Source organism: Doryrhamphus excisus, linkage group LG6 (assembly GCF_037039965.1).
Source record: "Doryrhamphus excisus strain RoL-2023G ecotype Guam linkage group LG6, RoL_Dexc_Guam_v1.1, whole genome shotgun sequence".
In the NCBI taxonomy this organism is placed as follows: domain Eukaryota; kingdom Metazoa; phylum Chordata; class Actinopteri; order Syngnathiformes; family Syngnathidae; genus Doryrhamphus; species Doryrhamphus excisus.
This window is the reverse complement of record NC_136362.1, coordinates 19,870,003-19,895,166: the sequence shown is the minus strand read 5'-3', so window position 1 is coordinate 19,895,166 and position 25,164 is coordinate 19,870,003. Positions and strand designations below refer to the sequence as shown.

The window sequence follows — 25,164 nt, the reverse complement described above, 5'->3', positions numbered from 1 at the left end:
GACAAAAACCCACGCATGCACAGGAAGAACATGCAAACTCCACACACAGATGGCTGAGGGTGGAATTGAACTCAGGTCTCCTAGTTGCGAGGCCTGCGTGCTAACCACTCGACTGCCATGCATTCATTCATTTTCTGCCGCTTTTCCTCACGAGGGTCGCGGGGGTGCTGGAGCCTATCCCAGCTGTCTTCGGGCGAGAGGCGGGGTACACCCTGGACTGGTGGCCAGCCAATCACAAGCCACATATAGACAAACAACCATTCACACTCACAATTTGGAGTGGCCAATTAACCTAGCATGTTTTTGGAAAGTGGGAGGAAACCGGAGAAAACCCACGCATGCACGGGGAGAACATGTAAACCGAGGGTGGAGGGTGGAATTGAACCCTGGTGTCCTAGCTGTGAGGTCTGCGCGCTAACCACTCGTCCGCCGTGCCGCCCTTCATCACTATTATTACTGAAAATGTTATATTAAAAACAAATGTTGCAGAAATGTTGGTCAAATTCCAAATTGTACACCCACAAGGGGATTTGATTTTAGTACCTAATGTCCTCTGCTGCTATCTTGTTATCCTTTCCCATCTGTGCAAGGGCCATAAAAGTAAAATAAACACAACAGACATTAGCAAACATGGCCGTCGAGGACACATTGAATGCACCAGAAGATGATCTGGGAGTCATTAGATGCTGTGTCAGTCCCCATCAATAACAAAAGACACTACAAATGTACCATTTGCTTGCATTTAGATACTATTATACAGTGTCCCCTTATATTAAAGGAGTTGACAGATCACATAATGCATGCCATCTATCAGCTGCTGAAGTCTTCGTGTTTCTACCTCATGTTGATGCATCATTTAGTCCAAACTCTTTCTCCATTTATATTCATCTCTTTATTCCCCTCATTGCCATTTCCGTCTCTTTCTCAACTTATTTCCCACTGTTTGCCGCCCCCCAATCCTCTACCCCTTACCCCCGCCTCCATCGTCGTGTCACGCACAGCACTCATCATGCTCTTGCTCGCAATCCATCATTACAAGAGAGTGATGCGTTTAGGCTAATGAGGTTGGGGTATTCCAGCACCTGAAAAGTGTGATGTGATTTACATGGAGATAAACTGAACCAATCAAGCGCCACAAGGGGAGCAGGTGTCCTTGTCTGTCGAGTGACATAATTTGAGGGTGACCTTGAAAGAGTGAAGCAATAATGGGGCTGACAAGGGGAGACAACAATGTCACCTCAGTGTGGCAAAAATGCAACACAACAACTAATAAACAACTAATAATGTAATAATATTAAACATGTATACACTAATACTTATATTTATGCAATAGAGGGAGCCCTTTTGTCAGTTATACAATCTCTTTGTCTTGGTGGGTGGCCGGTAGCATACACACAGAGTGCAGAACAGTGTAATCTAGTAAAAATTTTATTAGTAATTATATTATATTCTATTTAATTTATATTAAATTGTGTTATGTTTTACTTGTATTGTACAAATAAAATAAATCTTGTCTAATCTGGTTCTTATCCAGCCAATCTTGTGTATTGTCTCTGAGTGCCTAAAAAATACCATTGAGGCTATCAATCAAAATTGAGCCAAAACAGTAGCTTTTTAAAAATTACATATAAGTAACTTATGCAAATAAGTCAAAACAGGAACTACCCCTGTACATTTTTGCAAGTTAGTGCCCAATAAAGGATTAAAAAGGTGTTTAACCTATTCAATACCAAAGAGATATTTCTAAGATTTTATAAACCCGAACGTGGCCGAGTGGTTATCATGTTGGCCACACAGTCAGGAGATTAAGAAGACCTGAGTTTGATTCTTTGTGTGGCCACTCCAAATTGTCCATAGGTATGAATGTGAGTGTGAATGGTTGTTTGTCTATATGTGCCCTGTGATTGGCTGGCAACCAGTCCAGGGTTTCCCCCGCCTCTCACCTGAAGACAGCTGGGATAGACTCAGGCATGCCCTTAGTGAGGATAAGCGGCATAGAAACAAAATGGATGGATGGATAAACCCAGACGCCCGATCTCAAACGTGTTTTATGTTTTTTTTTTACATGATAGAAAAAAAAGACATGATGACATAACTGCACACTAACTTTTAAAGCACTTTTAAGCCATACAGTAGAAAGGGCCACAAGGTGGCAGAAGTGTATTTAATAAGAGCTTGGCATGGATCATTTGCATGTAAAAACACATACACACACACAGTTAATGATAAAGTACAACAACCAAGCAGATCAAATAAACACACATGATTCACAATAACCATAGCAAAGAACACCGAGATACACTAACCTAAACATTATTCTGTAACTTTAAATTTATTTACAATATAGTCATCAAGTTGTTTTTGAATTTCTGGACAATTATTATTCCGTCCCTTGTGGTGTTTATGACAACTGCACTGTATGTGAGTGATGGAGTGAGTGAGAATCATGGCGCCATTGGAGTGATGCTCTCCAGCTGTCATGGCAAGGACAGGAAACATTTGACTGTGTTTGCTCCTCAAAGTCCCTCTCCCTCTCCTCTTTAGGAGAGGCTCTGAGCTTCGCATAAATGAATAAATCATGTGTGGTCATCTAGAAAGGAGTGTGAAATTCAACTATGTGACAGATGACCTGCCTTGAGCTGAAATGGGGAGAACACAGTGGCCAGTGCGCCTTTGGCTGATCACTGAACACGGTGTGCCAATGTGCAGTTTGTGTTGCATTATGATTTACGATTTATTCTAAGATGAACAATTAGCAAGTCGTTTCAAACAATAACAAAGTCATGCCACTATTGCAGTGCAGTGAATTATAGTTAAAAACTGCTGAGGCCATTCGGGTTTGAAACATAACTAAACTTTTCATGGAAGAGTTTAATGGGCGTTTACAGAAATGAATTGAATATTGGCAGGTTTGCAAATTCAGTTCATGTTGGAATTCATGTTTCTCTGAATCAAATGTTACTCCATTGTGCCAGCAGGACTCTATAAAAACATACAGGAGGGTCTTCTGGTTATGCCATTCCGTGTTGCAACATTTTGTGGTTACAAAGATGTTCCCATAAATGAATTAAAATCTCTATTTTGGTCTATTTGGTTTGGATCTAATTAGAACACGCCTGTGGGATGCAGTGCGTTCCTCGACTCGCACACCATGGATGAATACAGTGTGTGCTTCCTTCACAGCTACACGGAGTAAGGATAACCATGCTTCTTAGTTCACTTCATTATATCTCCCGGGTCTAAAGCGGACACAGGAAAAATGTGAAAAGTGAAAGTGAAGTAGACATTGTTCAATACTCAGAAATCGACATTGGCTGCATTCCTGTTCCAAGCTGCTTCAACACCTGAACCTTCATGAAAGATGCTCTTGGACTATGAAATGGACAGTAGTAACTAGGCAGTGCAGCGGTCTCATTAATGAGCTTGTCTCTCTCTCCTTGAACGGCCCTTCCAGTGTGTAAGACAACCACTCAAAACTCATATTGCATCACACTTTATGAATGGAACTCATACGTAACTCGAGAACTAACTGTGTATATTATTCTGGGTGTTGTTGGGCATAATTTGTGGTACAGGTCTTGTATCGGATCTCATGCAGGTGTACCTAATAGAGTGGCAGGTGTATACACAAACACCCCTGCAGTCCAGATGTCGATAACAGCTCTGATGGGGGTTTGTTAGCACCTGTTTAGTTTCCTGGCTGCCATCCAGCACAGAGCTCCACTTCTATTCCATCCCACTGAATGTCCCCTTTGACCTTTATCTACAATTTGGAAGCATACCCCCTTTTTCTGACGTACTCATCTCGTTTGTCCTCTCATTTACCCCTTTGCATTTTTCTCCTCCGCATCATATACCACTGCTTTAAACACTACGACTGCAAACAAAAAGACCATTTTCACTCACTCACATTTGCATGCAGTCAAATTACAACCTGACAAACACATAAAGCCACATCAGCATGCTCGCATATATGGTGTGCATATAGTTGCAAGACCCAGATCCTCCATATGTGCACGCTGGTCCTCTAATCTGTGGCCTGGCGGCTTGCTTGGGACCTCTTCCAAAGTCAGTGGACCTAAAAAGGTCTAGGCTGCCTGGGCTGGAAGAGTAACACCCTACACTTAAGTCACATGGCGCTAGCTAGTCCACACCCTGCTAAACATAGCCAGATGTGTCAGGACTGGTAGCGTGCTATGTTGTCACTGTTGCAGCCATTTGGACACAAGGGGAAGTGGTTGGATGAAAACTTTTCCCCTTCTTGTTTAACCATACTAATAAAAATGACACAAAGAAGGGAGCCCTAATTTCATAAAACAGGATGTCCTTATTAAGTCGGCTGTAATTTAAATATATTAATTAGGTTGCAACAAATGTGGCCCATGTTTAATCTGTTGTTGAGGATGCAGTCAACAACAGACGGTTTTTTAGACCTTGAGGTACTATAAACTTCCTCCCAACCCTCCTTTAGCTCTGTCGTCCCATCTGATGTTGAGGTAAGGGTGCACAAAAAGAAAGGAAATAGACAGCTGAGCCAAGAGGAGGGGCAAGTTTATAATACAAGTAGGATTAAATGGGCTCAATGAGTCTTCCTTTTTATTTAATTGAGAGTTTATGAAGTGAATATTCATGAACTAAATAGAAAACCCCATTATGAGGCAACAGAAGACACCATTCCCTCCAAACGTTACAATGTTAAACCATGAAATGTTTGGAAGATGGAGCTCAGTGGCGCCTGATAGTGTATATGTGTCTTCTGCATTGTTTACTGGCCCTGCTTTTGCAAAATGGGGTGTTATCCTCCAAATGGGAAAGGTCAGGAACTGCCGGATAACACTTAACTAACTTGGATGGAATGTGTATGCCTTGCAAAGCTTTGTGCATTTGTGTATTTTGGCCCAACTGGTGTATTCCTCTGCAACAGCATCCACGATAAAAAAAAAGAAGTGGGACAACCAGAATGAACGACTCGGAGCAATAGAAGAAAAGTAAGCAAACGTCACTCAGCCACTAATCATGGTGAGCGCTAAAGGTCAGGCGAAGTAGCAAAGCTCCCAGGCATTATCTGACAGATCTATTGTCACCCGCTGGCTGAAGCAGATCCAGTGGAGCAAAGAGACAACTCTCTATCACCATAGGCGCACAATGCCTTGGAATGTCCATGCCTCAATCCCAGCAACTTTCCATAGCGAAGGTCAACACGAGGAATAGGGTACCATGACATGGCTATTTGAATTTCAATCTACTGATCTTCTATTGAAAATACAACATACATCAACTGGAGGGGTCAATAAAGCATCACTTTGTATAATATGCAGATTAATTAGCATATTTAGTGCTGTTGATCAACAAACATTGTTTTTCTTGGATCAGCTCTTCTCACTTCTATTTAGAGTGGTACCTTCTTCAAAATAGCAAGAAACTATTTTTAAAAAAGCCACTAAAAAGTCACACTGCATTGAATGCATGACATGTTAACAAAGGAGAACAGTATCTGCAAGTGGCCATTGGTAAGGAGACATACAGTAAAGTCTTGTTATATCGATATCGGTTAAAACGAATTACTACTTATTACGATACTATTTTCATTTCCCGGCAAATTTCTAGTCTTTTATGATATAATTAGCTCCGTTAGTACGATACACGGTTATTAAGATGATCCGGTTACTAGGATGCCCTTTTCATCTCCCGCCAGCCAATTTGGTCTGCTTATATCGATACAAAAGCAGCTTAAATCAATCTTTGCTTAAGGATTTCAATACCAAAAACGAACACGGCGAACGGCTGCTTCCAACTTTATTTTTCATACTTCCACCACCAGAGTGCAGCACACACAGCGGAAAACACCCGTCCCTCGCGCCTACCCCTCTGGGTGGCAACACCTTCCCTATCGATAGTTCCAGGGTGAATTATGTCCCGGTAATCACTACAGCGTAAGTTTATTTTTATTTACTGTAGTACAAAATTTATTGTAGTACAAAAGCATGCTAAATACGCAATCCATGAACTCAAGGAGAAAATTACATGCCATATCAAAGATCCGCCCACTTTAAATGCAGTTCGGCGCAGGATCGGATATATGGATAGTCCGGTTATATCAGTATTTTTTCCGACTCCCGAGAATATTGATATAACGAGACTTTACTGTACTTTATCCAAGAAGGGACTGAAGGCAACACAAGAGGGGGACTTTGACACCATTTGTTTTGCTTTTATGACAGTTCAAATATCTAAACAACTGCAGTATATAAGAACATAAACAATCCAAAAAGGGGTTGTTTTACATCAAAATAACAACTTATTTACAAATACAACACCATGAACTACCTTCACATTTTGAACTAAACTATGTGTACACATGCGTGTGTGCATGTGTAAAAATGGCCCGACAATATGCAATCTTCTACACGCTACACTACTCCATGCTCTCCGACTTCCTCCTTGAGTGTGTATTTCCATACAAAACATATGTCTTCTGTATCTGTGTCTCTCACACCAACTACCTGCATTCACTTCATCCATACACCTCCTCTTTGGTCTTCTTTTACGCCTCCTACCTGGCAGCTCTAAAAGCAGCATCCTTCTACCAATATATTCACTGTCTCTCCTCTGGACATGTCCAAACCATGTCAGTCTGGGCTCTCTGACTTTATCTCCTGATCCCAATCCTATCCATCCTGGTCACTCCCAATGAGAACCTCAGCATCCTCATCTCTGCTACCTCCAGTTCTGCTTCCGGTCTTTTCCTCAGTGGCACTGTCTCTAGACCAGGGGTCTCAAACTCAATTTACTGGGGGGCAACTGGAGCTAGGGTCTGGACGAGACTGGGACGCATCAGGTTTTCCAAAAAAAAAAAAAAAAAACGCATTTATTAACAACAGAAAAATGAATAAACTTTGCTTTGGTTTCAATTTTCTACAAGAAAAGCTCTGATAAAACATTCCACTGTTCTCAAATATCTTACTTTTTATTTTTCTACACAAAATAAGATGAAAAATAAAAAAAAAAATCAAAATCAAGAATAAAGAAAATCAATCAATCAGTAAAATATTATATATAAATATAATAATAAAATAAAATATAATAATAATAATAAAACGGCAAATAATAAAAACTTAAGAAACCACATATAGTTGGTGGGTAGACAAATTATTTTTTTCAGATTAAAATGAACAAAGCATTATTAGAGCCCTGTAGACATGACAAAACACGACTATAGTCACATTTATACTCTTTATTTACAACATATTGCGCAACTGCAGGGTCTTGAGACACATGCTAACTCGCAAACTAGAGAGCTAGCGACCTAAACGGAAGCCTTCAAGTTATTTCCTTTAAACTTAAATAGCCAAAAACTTACCACTTCCACACAGATAGGGAGGATAACTATTTAACCTTTAACATGAACATTAATCAAATGTAATAATTTTTCTGGGTACATGATACCATACAGCATCCATATCAAACTTGCGTGGGCCGCACTAACATTAAACTTTCATATCAAGGCGGGGGCCTCAAACTAGTGTCCTGCGGGCCACATTTGGCCCACGGGCCGCGTGTTTGAGACCCCTGCTCTAGACCAAACAACATGGCTGGTCTCACCACAGTTTTGTATACCTTTCCTTTCATTTTAGCTGAAACTCTTCTATCACATATCATGCCTGAAACCCACAAAATGTAAACAACATATATACCTATTTGGGATCCAGTGTTCGGGTTCCTAAGAATGTATAAATATGTATTTGGTATTGAATAAGAAAAAGTTCAGCTTCTTAGCATCTATACATGGGTAGGTTTACAAAATGTGAAACATCGAAGTGCCACGTCCATCCTTTGATTTTTGAGTATGCGGCCTTCAATGGAAAAGGTTTGGACACCACTGGCTTAAACAATTCTGACCGCATCACCGCAAAGATGAAAGCATGATAAAGGATCAATACCTTCTGTTTGTATGATATATCATTTTGCATTAACCTCTTGCCATTTGTCAAGTTTGTGTGTTGGCATGTTTGTGTATTTTAAACACTGCCTGTCTGTCATCTGATAGATATGGCGATAGATCGATATATAGATACTTTATTCATTTCCAAGAGAAATTCACAACACAACTACCATAGGATTGCAAACAGGTTTTAAAAACTCACCATCAAAGGCCTTGTACTGTCCTGTGAGGGAGACCTGTAAAGTCCGTCCGGCCTCTTTCAGGAGTCCCTCCATCTCCCCTCGGCTCAGCAGGGCCAGGTTGTCCTCCATGTCGCTGGTGCAGCAGGTGTAACCCTGGGGACAGATGTGCAGGTGCTCGCCTAAAAAAGGTGGAAGCACAGAGGAAAAAAAGAGAGAGAGACAGACACAGAGAGAGAAATACAAGCAGAGACACAGCATTAGTGAAACTGGCACTGTCATTTATGTCAACACTTGGCTCCACAACTTCTCTGCTGCTGTATAATCATCTGAAGAGCGAGCATGCATATGACAAGCAGGATAAGCTGCGGTGGCTGTGTTGGCATTCAAGGAGGCGTGGGCTCACTTGTCTGATTACCTGGTGAGATGCAGACAAGTCGTTGGCAGCTACATGTAGCAATACAAGAAAAAGCATGTGTGTAAGTATGAGCAAACAGCCTTGTCGAGGGGGGCTGCCGCGCTCTGCATGTCAAGCTGCCGTGCAAATCTGAACAAAACGGTTTAAGACGCAAATTGCACTTCAACCTAACAGGACCTTTGGCAGGATAAAACATGTGGGTGACATTCATTTACATTTTTACTTCATTATACTCTTATTTTCAATCATGACTAACAGTTCATTTATCGCAGTTTTCATTTAACTATATGTTTATCAATAAGGATAACAGTGTGCAGTGGCTTAAATCTACATTGTACTGAAATTTGCTGAAACTAATAAAGGCTGGCGTCCTTCAACGTATGCAAAAAGCTGCCACAGATCTTCTACCAGACTGGTAACAAGTGCCTTCCTGTGTACAGTGGAGTGGGGACGCCACACGCCTGGACAAATTGGTGATGTAAGTAGGCTCTGTCATTGGCACTGAGCTGGACAGCCTGACATCTGTGGTACAGTAAAGGACACTGAGGAGGCTCATTTCCATCAATGCAAAGAATCATCAAGCAACAAAAGAGCAGTTTCAGTGGCAGATTACTATCACTGCTATCTATTTATCTACCAAAGTATCTGTCTATCATCTGTCTGTCTATGTATCTGACATCTGTCCATCTAGCTACATTAATCGAGTAATCGGTTAGGCCTGGTTACAAAAAATCTATCTATCAATGGATCGGATCGTCTATCCAGATTAATTGAGTCATCGGTTAGGCATGGTAAGGAATATAACCCAACATGAACTGAGATATGTGGGTAGGTTGGTGGAAATAACTATATAGGTTAACCTATAACAAGGATCTTAAATACAGTTTAAAAATATATTGCTGCATATTTTGGGTCAAACAACAAGACTTCCTAGTGGCCACTGAGACCACATTGAAGTTGCTACTTTACATGGACAGTTTCTATGGCAACCATAATATATTATTGCACAGGTGTACGTAATAAAGTGTATGGTGATTATATGAACATATGGCACACACATTGCTGAAATCATTTTCTGGGTGGAGAATAGAATGCACGCATGCATTTCCAAACTGTGAAAAGCTTGCATCACACATCTAAAAAAAAAATCCTGCATCTGTTAAATGAGGATAAAGTTCTCATTAACTTTGGGAGCAGCAAAAACACCCTGAGTGACTGTAAATCACTCAGCCCATTCCAATTGCCTAACTTAAAGCTCCCATATTATACTATTTTTCAACAATCTTTAATAAGTCACAGAGGTTCCACAAGTGTATTTGAAGTGTGTTAGCCAAAACCCTGCCTTGGTGTCGAAATTTGGACAGTTTGAAAGTTATGTTAGTAAGCCCAACAAGGAACACACCATTTAGTGTGACTGCAGCTTTAATTATAATGATCTGTATTTGTCCACATAGGTGTTCCAAAAGCTTTGTTTTGTGTATGTGTGTGTGTGTAAAACTGCAAGAATTTACATTTTGCACTGTTTTTTGAGTAAGCAGTTTATTGCAAACAAGTAAAATAGGCTGTTCATGAGCTGATCACAAGTTTAAGTCCATCATCTTTAAAAGCCAAAATATTGGAAAACGTGGATTCAATGTCATGATCTCTTTATGGCAAAGGCAAAAAAACGCTTTCTCTCTGCACGGTCGGATTGTTCAGCTACATAAGCAAAGCCTGAGGTTGAGGCGCAGTAAGACAGTTATTGTACATTTCTTACAAGATCATGAGGGTTACGAAACCAAAAAGTCAAATGGTCGACTGGCTGTCTGTCAAGATACGGATCCTTGGCCAAAATGAAGGTTGTTGCCGGTACCGAGGGCAGTCCGAGAACCATCAAATGACATCCGCGAGACGGTTTAGAAGACAAAAAACGTCTTCAAAGGCCTCGTCTCCTTCAATGCCTCAAAATTGCCCATTTGGAATTTGCATGAGAACACCAAACATGGGGCATTGAAAGGTGAAAGAAAATGGTATTATCTGATAAGAATGAAAACCTTGGCAGTCCTGATGGATTCCAACTTTACGGTTATGACAAGGGGATCCCAAGTGAGATGTTTTCTAGTGGAACCTTGGATAGCATGCTTTTGGTTAAAGTTGAAAATTTATTCCATAATTCTGCTTTGTGTTGTGTATATTTTAGGGTTAGCGTACAATGGAGCAATCATGATCCGTGGTGCTTTTTCCTTCAATGGAACAATGGAGCTTGAGGTTGTGGAGGGGCGTCAAACTGCAGCTGGCTATATGGAAGAGGTCTCTTTAATGACTCTTCTGTGTGGAAATGACAAAATGTCATTCTTTTGGACGACCCTATGTGTTCCACTGATCGAAATCCAATTGAGAAGATTTGGGGATGCATGGCAAGCCAAGCTACTCATTATTCGAGGGGTGGTGTAGGTTTTTTTTTTTGCGATGGTCTTGAACTTTTGGTTCAGCTGATGAACATACCAAATTTCTGACTATTTTTGTCTCACTCCCATTTCTTTGCATTTTGAATGTCAACTTAGGACCTCCTTAAAATCCAACAGTGCAAAACGTAAATTCTTGCAATTTTTCAACTGGTCTTAAAATTTCATCATGAGTTTATACACATAGCAACAGTGGCGGAGCTACATGGTGGCTAATGGTAGATATGGCCACCATTGGACACTCTCCAGCCACGCCACTGGCTATGTCAACATTTCAGTTATTAATTTATTGCCAGCCCGATGTGAGTAATGGTCTCACCTTGGCTACTCCAATGAAAAATGTCTGTGTGGCTGCATCACTGTCTAGCGAGGTGGGGGGGTCAAATGTGGTATCATGTCCATGACAAAGGGATTTTAGTTTAAGATGTTTCTCATGTTTGGTGCAATTAAATCTAAAAAGATATATTACCAGAACATTAAAATGTATTTAAAAGTTGCCGTTTTGAGGGAAAAAATAAAACCAACATGATGGTTTTTAATGTACATTGGTATGCAAGCGGTGTGTTGCAAATAGTGGTCAGGTCGCAGCATTTCCACCCTGATTAAGTTACTGCCTCTGCGGAAAAAGCTGACTGAATTTCATCATGTCTACCTTAGCACTGAAAGGCCAAACATTCATAAGCATTCAAAGTCTGTATTCCCCATTTCTCAATCTCCCCCGCTTGTTGTTACACACACTCATTGGCACACCTACCTTACCTCTTATAATAGTGGTACAATTATCAACCAGTGTGTAAGATGTACCCGCCTCCTCTTTGGACTTGAATATTTACCAGCTTGTCAATTAAAAGAAAGAACCCGCCCCTCCCCATTGAACTGACATGGCTCCAGTTCATAATCACTATGTTGTGCCATCTCAGCTGTATTTTATGCTCTGAGTGTGCGTGTGTGTGCGCGCCTCAATGATTTTGTGTCAGCCAAGTTCCCAGATAACTGCCCTTTAAACGTCTCATCCGGGCCAACTTTAAATCGGAGCAATTAAAGGCAATTTTCTCCCCCTTGAACACCAAACGTGGAGTTTAGGTTGCCTTGGGATAAGGAAGGTGACATTGAGCATCTCTTAGCGCATACTCACTGGCCATGCTGTGACTCACAACCGAACCCCCCAGGGAGAGAGAGTTTGGACTTAAAGGGGGCTACTTGGGGAGAAAAAAAAATATCGAAATTGCTTGAGGAGGTTAAGTAGTAGAGATGAGAGCGCGGAGAAGTGGAGAAGAAAACAGGAGGAATGAAGAGAGAGATTTCTGTTGAAATAATATACAGTCTGCTTAGAGGTCAGCTATAATCTGTCACCCTCTGGGCTGCTTCTTTAAATGCCTGCACTGGTTTTAGGGTTTGTGTGTGTGTGTGTGTGTGTGTGTGTGTGTGCATAAGTATGACATATCAGTTTCCCCCATTCCTCATTTGAAAGAACATGCAAAGAAGACTCACAAGCACAGGTACAGTACTAGCGGATGGTCTTCCTGTAAGAAGTCTTCAGGGGTAAAGGTCACATCAAGAATCAGAATGTTCCTGTGCAGTGCATAATATTGAAAGGTGAAATAATGCCTCCTGATTGATCTAACTCAAGCAAAAACTACTGCAAATTACAATACAAATAAACAAGTTTGAGCCAGTTAGAAAGTCAGTCATTTAGTTAATCATATGCTGTGGAACCTTGGTTAGCATGATTTTGGTTAAAGTCTAAAGTGTATGCCACAATTTTGCCTCAGTTTGTGTATATTCTTGGGTTAGCATACAATATCGCGCACGTTTTGTCATGTTTTTAATATACACAGTGAGTGCAACTGCGTTCTTAATTTATTTTTTAAATGAATAAAAAAAACCTTGTTGACAGCCTATTAGCTTGCCACTATATGGAAAAAGGAACCGGAGGTCAGCTATGTCACCCGTCTATGATGACATAAAAAAATGTGAACACAAACCACGTCTTTATTGCGTAGCCAAACATAATAACATTTCATTCATCATTTACTATATGTATTTACAGTGGAACCTTGGTTAGCGTCCGCCCCGGTTAGTGTATATTCCAGTTAACATTGAATATTCACGTGTTATTAATAATTAATTTAGTGTTATTAATACACTGCCTGAGTCCAGCTGTCCATGTAAGCATTTTATTAGCTAGCTAAAAAAAAAACACAAACAGAACGGAAAGTGATCTTACCCGTCTGTGATCTCATCAGCAGTTGACTGTTAAAAATGTTAACAATTTTAACACAAAATTATAGTTTTACATGCATAAAATAATTTGAAATGTACCGAATTGTCAATTAAATAGAAAAAAAAACATTTAAGGTTACTTCATTGAAGACACTCCCAAAGACACGATATGGCAGCGAGATAAACCATCATTTTAAAACTAATCCTACCAGTACTAATATCGCAAATACCACAATAATTTGCCAAATAAGCAGTTTTTAAGCTAATGAGAACCACACGTAAATAACTGGCAGCTAATATAATGATCTATTCAAATATATTTCAATGAACAGGGAAGCTGTTCTGCCTTCATCAACCTCCTGCTGGGAGGCCAATCAGCATGGCGGCAGCAAGCCAATCACACAGGGCTCACCCACCCACCTAAACACTCCACCGTGTGTGTGTGTGTGTGTGTGTGTGTGTGTGAGATGATTTAATTAGGGCTCATTCTCACTTGAAGCGCATACGGTAGATGTGCTCCAGCGCTCCTTCTTTTGACAGACATCGCCGCTAAACAGAGAACAATTCCTGAACCATCCGCTTATCGCTGTGCACCAGGGTAGAAGACTGCTATTAAAGAACAGTTAAGAGGAAGCATAAGGGTGAACACATGGGAGGGAATGAAGATGACAGCAAACATGCAGGGGGGAAAAAAGACATTGAATAGCCACTGTTCACTTTGTCTGAGAGATATTAATGGTGTTCATATTTTTGTGGGAAAACCTACAAACAGTTAAGCACTATTTTACATTTGAAAAGAACTATTTTCCACTGTTTGTGACTGATGGTCCTATAATTTGCATTGAGGGTGTATGAGCACATAAAGCATTATGAAATCACTCATTCAAATTCTATGCTCAAACACAAGGGTATTTTTTAAACCTTCCAAAAACATCCATAAATCACCTCCATTTTCCGACAGTGTGTTATTTGTTATTAGTATTTATTATTTTGGTTTCTTGTTTTTGTATATTAGAAATATTTTGTTATAATCCTACACAATGGCATTAAAACAACACTTTGTTTTATTTCTTTACAAAAAATCCATCCATCCATATTCTGTACCGCTTATCCTCACGAGGGTTGTGGGTACACCCTGGACTGGTGGCCAGCCAATCACAGGGCACATATAGACAAACAACCATTCACACTCACATTCATACCTATGGACAATTTGGAGTCATCAATTAACCTAGCATGTTTTTGGAATGTGGGAGGAAACCGTAGTACCCGGAGAAAACGCATGCATGCACGGGGAGAACATAGACGTAGAGATGCCTGAGCGGGTAATCGAACCCGGGTATCCTAGCTGTATGGCCTGGGCACTAACCACTCAAATGTAACTGAATATTTTTTTACCTTGTTGTGGGACAACAATCATTGCCTTAATTCATAATATACTACAGTATAAAAATAAGCATATTAGTCTAATTCTAAGAGATTAGTAGCCTAATCCAGTCATTAGTGCAAGTGTGCAGCCAGTTTGACAATGAACAAAGATTAAAATATGGGATTATAGGGTTCACTAAAACAAAACAACATTATTTAATCACATTACATATAGTATGGAATTTCCGCTGTGACCACCTGACAATTATTCAACATTTAAATCTGTGTCTGTGCCCCAAACAACACTGAATGACCCCATTTGTGACCCACTACCAGACTAATGTAAGCCAGCCACATAAATAGCTTCCTCATGGCTGACAAGGTGGTAGCTAATTACACAGCCCGGCAATGACGCAGCAACTCTTCACTCATGATTTTTAGTCTGCAGTGCCAGCAGTTCAGGTTGACCCTATGTACTGGTAATAGAAGGGAGCAGCCATGATGACATGTATAATCATTCCTCTATCGCATTCACAGGAGCAACAGATTTTTCTCACCAAGGGATGTTGACATTATAGTTTTTTAACATCACCACTTTGTAGAATACAGTAAATGGTAGAATAATTGCTAAGGCATTTATTAATCTAAACTAGTTAAAAGGAAATGTAGCTCTCAGAGTATAAGGTGGAGGGAGCCACATGCTGTGGCCAACACGGTGCACTGTAGTCGAACATGTGCTCTCAGCAGACCATGTGTTGCCATTATTAATGTGATGGTGATGGTGATTAAGGGTCACAATGGCAAGCCCGGACATCTACCTATTTTGGACATCCGCACATCACTCGCTGATGCTAATGCTGGGTCCAAAGGTAACCTACCAAGGGCGGTTGGATTGCAAGGTTTAAACTGCAGGGGTCTCAAAAACTCAAACTCAATTTACCTGGGGGCCACTGGAGCTAGGGTCTGGGTGAGACTGGGCCGCATCAGGTTTTCAAAAAAACCCCCCAAAAAAACAAATTTATTAAAAACAGAAAAATGAATAAACTTTGCTTTGGTTCCGATTTTCTACAAGAAAAGCTCTGATAAAACATTCCACTGTTCTCAAATATCTTAATTTTTATTTTTCTACACAAATAATAAATAAACAAATCAAGAATAAAGAAAATCGGTCAGTAATAATACTTCAAGTTATTTCCTTTAAACATAAATAGCCAAAAACTTACCACTTCCACACGGATAGGGAGGATAACTATTAACAGTTATTTAACCTTTAACATGAACATTAATCAAACGTAATAATTTTTTTCTGGGTACATGATACCATACAGCATCCATATCAAACTTGCGCGGGGGCCTCAAACCAGTGTCCTGCGGGCCACACTTGGCCCGCGGGGCGCATGTTTGAGACCCCTGGTGTAAAGCATGTAATGTGCATTTCCAATAAGGCCTAGTTGGCTGCTACTTTCATTTATTATCATTCATAGTAGTTCACAGTCTGATTGGCTTGTGGCTGCCCTGTTGCTACAAGACAGCTTTTCTCAGAGAAATCTCGTCACGTTTTAATCTAAGTGCAGGTGTAACCACAAGTCCATAAAAGGTTCAGGAGAAAAGAGTCAAACTGGAAATTGCTGCCAGTTTTTATCATCACCCATAACAACAAATGTAAAACAGATGCCGACATATCCGACTTCAGAGCCAGTGTGACAGTGTCAGCATTAGCAAGGAAATGGATTTGACATGGTGAAGTCTCTTGTTTCACACATTTAATGTATGTATTAAACATGCCAAGCACAAACTGTGTGCGTGTGTGGGAACTAGACAGATACAGGAAAGGGTTTTGCCAACATACTTGCATTAATATCATGCAGTTGGTAGTTATTAGTAACCCACTTGAAATGACGCCTATCACAATACCCATTAGGGAAATAGGTGATAATTGACAAAGGGGAAAAAAGCTGGACAGAAATTGTATCACATCAGATCATTTTGAAAGGGAAAATACTTTAAACGGTGATTTCCATCAGGAAAACCTTTCACCTTCACCGTCTTTAATGAAGAGATGTGAACAAATTCTTATTAAAAGTCCTGCTATATTATTATTGATTAATTCATATATTCTGGGCCACGTTGTTTGGGATGATAAGCATGAAGCCATATTAACGTTTTATTTCTCTACAAGTACTTTGTGATGTTCTCTACTTTTATCGCTGGGACACAGCCAACAAACACTTAAACAGTGTTTACCACAAAGAGTGCCAGATGCTTGCAGTGGTGGAAACAACCTGCCTCATCCACTTAAGCAGGTCCGGTCACAGCTCTGTAAACGAGACCGATGGCTACGCGTTCCAACACACTCCACCTGGCAATTAAGGCTTAGCCTTTTTTTTTTTTTAACCCAATCATGTTTGTTCACTATTCTGCACTAGAATGTAGTTTATACAAGAATCTAGTTACACCCTTTTCCTGCTGGTTGGAGACAAGTCCTAACTTGAGCTAGTCCGTGTGTCAGCTCATTGAATCATGCACGGAATGGAAAATGTCAGGGCACAGTCGTTTTGGGGAAAAAACAGTGAACAATGTCAAAGTAAGGGAGTAACTTGGGAGAGGCTGACCTCATTTTTGAATCCGAAGGACTGGGTGTGTTGTATTGCTGAATTTGTGTGTGGGGAAGATGGGCTTTCCAGTGGTGACCGAGCAAAAGTTTTTGACAGGAAAAACACATGTTCTGTCACACCATGCACAACTGAAATACCACAGAAAACTGGTAAAATGGAAGCGCTTTGACTAGAAAAGATGCTGAAATATACGATGTTCAGTACAGTCACGTCACACAAGAATGGTGGCGTCCATAGAGACACAATAAAAGATTAGAATAAACTATATTTATTTGTATTTTCTGGCTATACAAACGACCAGTCCTGAAGACAGCTGGGGTAGGCTCCAGCATGCCTGCAACACTAATGAGGTTAAGCGGTATACAAAATGAATGGATGGATATAGAAAATATTGCCAGCTGATTTAGCATATGTCACTGTCCACTCTTAATATGAAGTAATGTAAATGGTAATGGTAATGGTTTTATTTCATTTGAACATGCATCAGATTACAATTGAGTGCATCCCATAATCAGTTCCCAGTTCCACATAAGGAGTAGGAAGAAGCAAAGCTTATTAAATCCTACCCCTCCATCTGGTACTTCAGTAACAATCAGTAACTGTTACATTTGTTCACTTCCTGCTTTCCATAATACAGTTTAAGGTTGTTTTTTTTGTTTTGTTTTTTTTAATATGGGCATCCAATGCCATAATGGGTACCATAGTAAGTGTCAATATAGTGATATATATAGCACATCATGACTGGTTCAAGACTCTTCATCCTTGTATTTAGCAAACATCAACTGCTTGTATTGTTTCTTGAATTGGCTCATAGCTGTGTATTGTTTGATTTCCTTACTCAATCCATTCCATAGTTTGATTCCACATACTGAAATGCTATGGCTAGCATAACGTAGTCCTAGCATAGAAGTGTTTCAAATTTAGTTCTTCCCTGAGATCATATTTCTCCTCTCTTGTAGAGAAGTATTAGATGACATTTTTAGGTAATTGGTTGTCTTATGCATTATCTTAGCTGTTTGAATATTTGAATATAATATGTTTGAATATTAACTATATCAGCAAGTTGAAGTATTTGTGATTTTAGAAATAAGGAGTTAGTATGTTCTCTGTAGGTGGCATTATGAATTATCCTAACTGACCTTTTTTGCAGTACATTTAGCGAGTGAAGATTGCTAGTTATTTTATAGTTATTACCCCATATTTCCACATAAATAGATATACTTGCTATCTATTGTCTGCCATGGTTTTGATTGAAGCTGGACCTCGTAACAGCAACACAACAAACATAGGTATAGTTACAGCACAACTAACAAGACATTATGTTCCACTCTTTTACATGACTCAATTAAGAAGTAAATCATCATGCTATTTGTTAATGGATGTGGCCAACATCCTTAATAACACTATTTTCCACATTCTGGTATTCAGGTAGAATCAGAGGTTTATGAAAATTGCAAATGCATTACTGATTTAAAAAACATTTACGTTAATAAGATGTGATTTAATGGCCACTGTGTTTCTGCAATGATGGAGGCATGAAAATAGAGGCTGAATGTATGCAAGGCAGAAGGAGAAGGTTCTTTTTTTGTGGCTTGACTCCATTCCAAGCAAAGCCTCTTTTTGTGGCAGTCTTGTCTCCCGATGGTGACGAAGCAAACAAAGCAGTCAAGCTTGCTGCTCTATGCACCTCTGTAGAACAGAAGCTGACCTGCTGTTGTCAGGGCCAGTCAAGGAAACAAGAGCGCCGACACATTCAGGCACGACCGAGTAGTCGCACTGAGAAAGATGTGTGCAGGAGAGGAATGTGAAGGGTGCTGTGAAAAAGGCAACAGCAGTGGATGCAGCGAGGTTCACACAGAAGGAAACAATGATGGTCTTAAGACGACAGGAGCAACGGGAAATATGGAACAAATCCAGTCAACCAATGATAATTACATTAAAAAAGACATGTATAAAAGTTTAAATGTACATTGAGAGCTTTTAACATCATCATTCACAATAAGTCACAAAAACAACATTTCAGTTATGGTACAGATTCTTGTCTACATAATTGGTTTTACCATAATTGGTCTTCTGGTCAAAAATACAGTAAAAGGCAATTCAAGTGACAACGTGTACAAACTTTACACACATAATCCTTTTCATGCCACACTGACAACTCTATTTGTTGCTATGGAAACCCAATATCACCTATTTTAATAACTGGAATGCCACTTTTCCACTTCAAAACAGTAGCACAGGAGATTGTAAAACCCACACCACACTGATTGCATTAGTCAGAATGACACAAACTAACAAACAGTAGTTTCCTGTATTATCTCTGGATATGTAGTACAATGAGGAGATACATTACATTCAATAGGAGACTGAGGGCAGCAGGAAATTTGGGCACTGCAGTAAAGTTGAGACTGTGGACTCTAATACTGCAGCATTTAGCGCTAAGCCACACAAACAGGATTATATGTCATTCGCAATGTTAGAGAACAGTTGCTGAAATGATGAATCAGCTCGACCAATGAGTGATCACCCATGCAGTTGAGCTGATTCATCATTCCAGCCAGGTCACTTGTAGCACTAGCATTGGGCTAACTTTGCTATTCAGAGTTGTGCTTGTCTAAACCAATTAATTTAATGTATATTTTGCATTATTTATAGGATTATGATTAGATCTGTGAAAGCATTTGTTAATGGATGAACTCCACTACTTTTTATTAGTTAAAAGATATGTATTTTTAAGCAAATGTTATGTATATTTTGCCAAAATTAAGCATTTTGGTGCAGTTTTTTTGGTGTTCGGTAAGAAACACAAGCACCAGACACAATCATTGCTAATAATAATCCCTAATAACAAAACGGGCTACTGTTCAAGCAGTTTCTAGCGCCAAGCTGAAACCAAACTCTGAACCTCCAATGTCACTTCCTGTGCACCTCTCACTCAGCTTCCTTAGGTAACAAATTTATAGTAACACACAAAAGAGCCAGCCTTATTTGCATATGTCTTAAATGGCATATTCTTATAATGTCTACTATATTGGGTAATATGAGTTTAATGGTGACTATAGTGGGGTTAGTTCATTCCTCTTGGGCTCTAATAATGTTAAAAACCATATTTAGAAGTTTACCCCTCACTTTATGAGTGCTATATGAGAAATTGGTACACCACTGACCTGTACTGAATAAAGCACCATTAGACCCCAATTTTAAATAATATCATAACACTCGTGCAATATCCAATCCAAGTTTCCAGGCGCTCTCATTCTTTGCACACAAATCAGTGGTGATCTGCTTCAAAAAGGAGACAAATGGTGCATAATAGTGTATAATCAAAGTCTTGAATTCTATTGCGTATTCTGGCTTGGTTGCCTTTGCAAAGTTGAAGCTTCAATTCAATCAGAGCTGCTTTAATCCACATTAATCAGTGTTAAATGCTGGACTGGACTCGACTAGAGAGAATATCGAGGAAAGTAAGACAAACATTCTCAGTCTCAGTCAACAGATGAAAGTATGGCCAAGCGTTTCAGTCTTAGTTCACTCATCCTTCCACACCGTCTCTTCGTCGCCCGCCCCACTTTCCCACCGTACCTCCCTACGCCCCTGGCCGGGAATCTGTACTTCTGAGGAGCAGATCCATACTTGCCCAGATCCTTAAGCATCGGCATATTTTATTTATGGCTGGAGCAACACAACAAGCTTTAAAACCTGGGGGTATACTGTTTTTTTTTTTAATTATATACAGTCATGTACAATATAAATCATGATAAGTGATATTATTATGTGACACTGCAGTTATAACTTTGTGGAGTGGGCGCTTATTTTACACCTGTTTGATCATAAATTAACAAAGTACCAGTAGCAACACTTTAAGAGGAGGTGATTAAAGCGAGATGGAAATGAACAACAACACTATGATTATGCTCTCAAACTTGTCTCATAATCAGTGAGTCACATCAGAAGTCAGATCTGAAAGAGTGCCTGACACAAGGAGTGCACTGTTGTGCCAATGCGAGTGCGCGCCAAGATGTCTATTTTGAAGTCAGGTCAGGACAGGCTCGTACTTTGCGCCTTTCTTTTGTCACCGTGAGTCAGTGAGGTGTCTTGTCAACAAGACAAATACATGCTGATGACATACAGGCGAGACAGAAATGCTAAAAGGCCAACAAACAAAAACAGAAAAAAAATCACAAAAGTGAAGGGATGATAGGAACGGAGCCAAAACAATTATCTCAACCGTGATCAGTCTTGAGCTTTGTTTGCCTCTCATGTCACCTCCTCTCATGTACCACACACGTCATCTCCTGACTTACCCACAACAGTGTGGGCATTGAACGGTAAGCGGAGTGCAGGCCCACAAGCACCAGTTGTGTCCATACTTACTAGAGTCCACAAAAGATACGTCAGATAAGTGGTAGAAGATGGAAAAATGGAAAATTTGTGAAGTGGCGACGGATGACAGTATGACATTTTTCAAGGTTGCCATTCAAATACAAAGAGGGTGAAAGCACACCAAATACAGAAGAATACGCACAGTACATATATTCCAAATAACTGAGCACAGATATTAAAATTATGATTTTTGTCTGTACGGGTGGGAGCGAGCTACTTCCTGATTCAGGGAGGTTAATGTGAGACGACGGGACTGGACCATTTGTGGTTTTGGGGCGGAGGGGATGGGACTTACAGTGCAACAAGAGGAAGTACAATTGCGGGAAAGCTACTGCCTGGTTTATATATATATATATATATATATATATATATATATATATATATATATATATATATACATACATTTACATATTAATGTGTATATATATTATACATTATACATTACACATACATATACAATTTATATATACATATATATATATATATATATATATATATATATACAATTATATTCTAGGGCAGGAGTCTCAAACTCAATTAACAATTAACTGGAGCTTGGGTCTGTGTGAGACTGGGCCGCATCAGGTTTTCCAAAAAAAACAAAAAACGCATTTATTAAAAACAAAAAAATTTAAAAAACTTTGCTTTGGTTCCAATTTTCTCCAGGAAAAGCTCTGATAAAACATTCTACTGTTCTCAAATATCTTACTTTTTATTTTTCTACACAAAATAAGATGAAAAATAAATAAACAAATCAAGAATAAAGAAAATCAATCAATTAGTAATAAATAAATAAATATAACAATAATAATAATAAAACGGCAAATAATAAAAACTTGAGAAACCACATATAGTTGGTGGGTAGACAAATTATTTTTTTCAGATTAAAATGAACAAAGCATTATTAGAGCCCTGTAGACATGACAAAACACGACTATAGTCACATTTATACTCTTTTTATTTACAACATATTGCGCAACTGCAGGGTCTTGAGACACATGCTAACTCGCAAACTAGAGAGCTAGCGACCTAAACGGTAGCCTTCAAGTTATTTCCTTTCAACTTAAATAGCCAAAAACTTACCACTTCCACACGGATAGGGAGGATAACTATTAACAGTTATTTAACCTTTAACATGAACATTAATCAAATATAATAATTTTTTCTGGGTACATGATACCATACAGCATCCATATCAAACTTGCGCGGGCCGCACTAACATTAAACTTTCATATCAAGGCGGGGGCCTCAAACTAGTGTCCTGCGGGCCACATTTGGCCCGCGGGCCACGCGTTTGAGACTCCTGTTCTAGGGGAAGAGCAAAGCGTTTAATAACGACTCAAACTGACGAACAAAAATGTAAAAAAAAATATGATTTACTAAATTTACTAAACGGTTTGTTCATCATTTTTTTAGCTTGTAGGTTACTTCCAACTTCATGGACCTAAGATTCTACTGTTTGTCTTGAGTGACAATAGAAAGAGTTCCATTATGACTCAAATGACAGAAAAAGAATGTATATTCTTTAAAAAAAGTGGTGTGTGCCTACATAATTTATTGTTTAAATGTTCTTAATAAGTGTATGAGGACATATTTAGTGTTCAAATCGGGATTGTGTGGTGACTGAACAAAGGTAATTGAAGAGGAGAGGAGGGGGTTTTATTGCAAATATTGATCTGGAGGGTTTGGAGGTGTAGGAGTTGTGTGTAAAAATAGACAATTTATATATTATTTATCAATTGCATGCAGTTTTTCGCTATTCATTGGCGGCCCCAAAGCTAATCTACAATTAATCTACTGTGTAAGTTCTTGACACTGAAAGGATGACCTTCAGGGCAATGAATCATCACCAATGAAGTAAAAAGGTGCGGTAAAGTATTTATTCATTCATTCATTTTCATAAGTTATGGGGTATGCTGGAACCTATCCCAGCTATCTTCAGGCGAGAGGCGGGGTACACCCTGGACTGGTGGCCAGCCAATCACAGGGCACATATAGACAAACAACCATTCACACTCACATTCATACCTATGGACAATTTGGAGTGGCCAATTAACCTAGCTTGTTTTTGGAATGTGGGAGGAAACCGGAGTCCCCGGAGTAAAACGCAACATGCACGGGGAGAACATGCAACTCTACACAGAGATGGCCGAGTGTGGAATTGAACCCAGGTTTCCTAGCTGTGAGGCCTGTGTGCTAACCGGTTGCCCGCCATGCAGCCCAGTAAAGTATTTTTTAACAAATTCCTCTTCAAAGTGGTCGAAGTGACACTTGAACATTCACAAAATCTTGTTTGTCTCATCTGACCAAATCAAAGATGAGACGTGCTGATTCTCAAAGCTAAGATTTAGGGAGCATTTTATACATTATATAAATATTAGGTTTTATTCTCCCTTTTCCACATGATGAATCTGCTGTAAATCCCTTTGGTGACAAGACTTTAGGGGGCTGGAAGTCCTTTATGGCAGCGTTCTGACAGGTAAATGTACCAAATGTGCGAAGGAATGTTTGTGTCTTTCACTATGTGCCTCCTTCTAATCCCTTTCAATCCCAGCCTGAAAGAGGTCTTTTCATGGCTTTTTCTTTGACACACCAAAAAAAAAGGAAAGGGGGAAAAAAAAAAGTTCTTCAAATGTTCTTTCCCGAACTTGGAGGTTCTGCGTGTGCTCCGTGTTTATGTGCATGCTGCCTTCAAGATGTTTTTCCTGTCTTTTTCAGTATGATTGTACGTTTCATACAAACCTTGTCTCCTTGTTTCTGAATGTCAGATTATTCAAAAAAAAAAAAAAACTGCCAGATTCTATTTTCAATTTCTCTCAGTGTCAAAGTTTTTAAACTTTTCCTTCTTTGCGTATTTGACTCGGCATTCCAGTCAACCACCCACCTGCAGTGAGGCATCGAAGTAGCTGATAGATGTTTGTTGCCGCTCAAAAGCACGCAGCACTCATTTTGCATTTTAATGCGACACATGGAATTTTTATGTGAAAAGTTTCCCTTCTGTTTCACTGCACTGGATTCCGATTTCCAAATTCATCTCATCAGCTGCCGAAAATGTAATTATCTAATGTAGTCAGCCATGTAACTACTAATTTATTGCCGAGATATGAAATTAACTAGTAAGGTAAACAAGAAGACGTGTCATCTAGCCAAGCAGAATAAATAAAAATGTCCTTTTCTCGGTTAGTGTCCAAGTGCAAAGAAGAAAATGACACATTTCTGTGAGTGACTGGGATAAGAACAACGCTTCTCGCTCAGTGGAAACTGTCATTAGAACGTGCTGGCTTGAGCTGAAAGCCTCAATGGTTCTCTTCTCTGAAGGAGTTAAGGCATGAGAGAAGAGAAGAACTTTTAAAAGGGATCCCACAGAGAGACTGACAGATCACTGGCTCTGACGAAAAGAGAGAAGGACAGCAACGAGCAAGAGTTTCTCATAAGTTGTATCATAAATATTTCTTTGTTTACTTTTTCTACACTTATTTTACTTGTATATAGTGTGTATTTCACAATATTGCAGAAACAAATTTAGCTTGGCTATCTTTTCTAATGGGATATCAGCCACTTGTTTGCATTAACAAGCAGTAAAACACACACT

At 39.5% G+C, this 25,164-nt stretch overlaps 1 protein-coding gene across 1 annotated transcript in view; it reads right to left on the bottom strand.

The window, feature by feature from the left end:
- The window catches only part of gpc1b (glypican 1b), a 92,362-nt gene that overhangs the window by 30,060 nt on the left and 37,138 nt on the right, over window positions 1-25,164 (bottom strand). Inside the window, exon 2 of the mRNA XM_058067570.2 lies at window positions 8,145-8,303. Within this exon, the coding sequence (XP_057923553.2) occupies window positions 8,145-8,303 (159 nt within the window). The remainder of the gene's footprint in view (window positions 1-8,144; window positions 8,304-25,164) is intronic.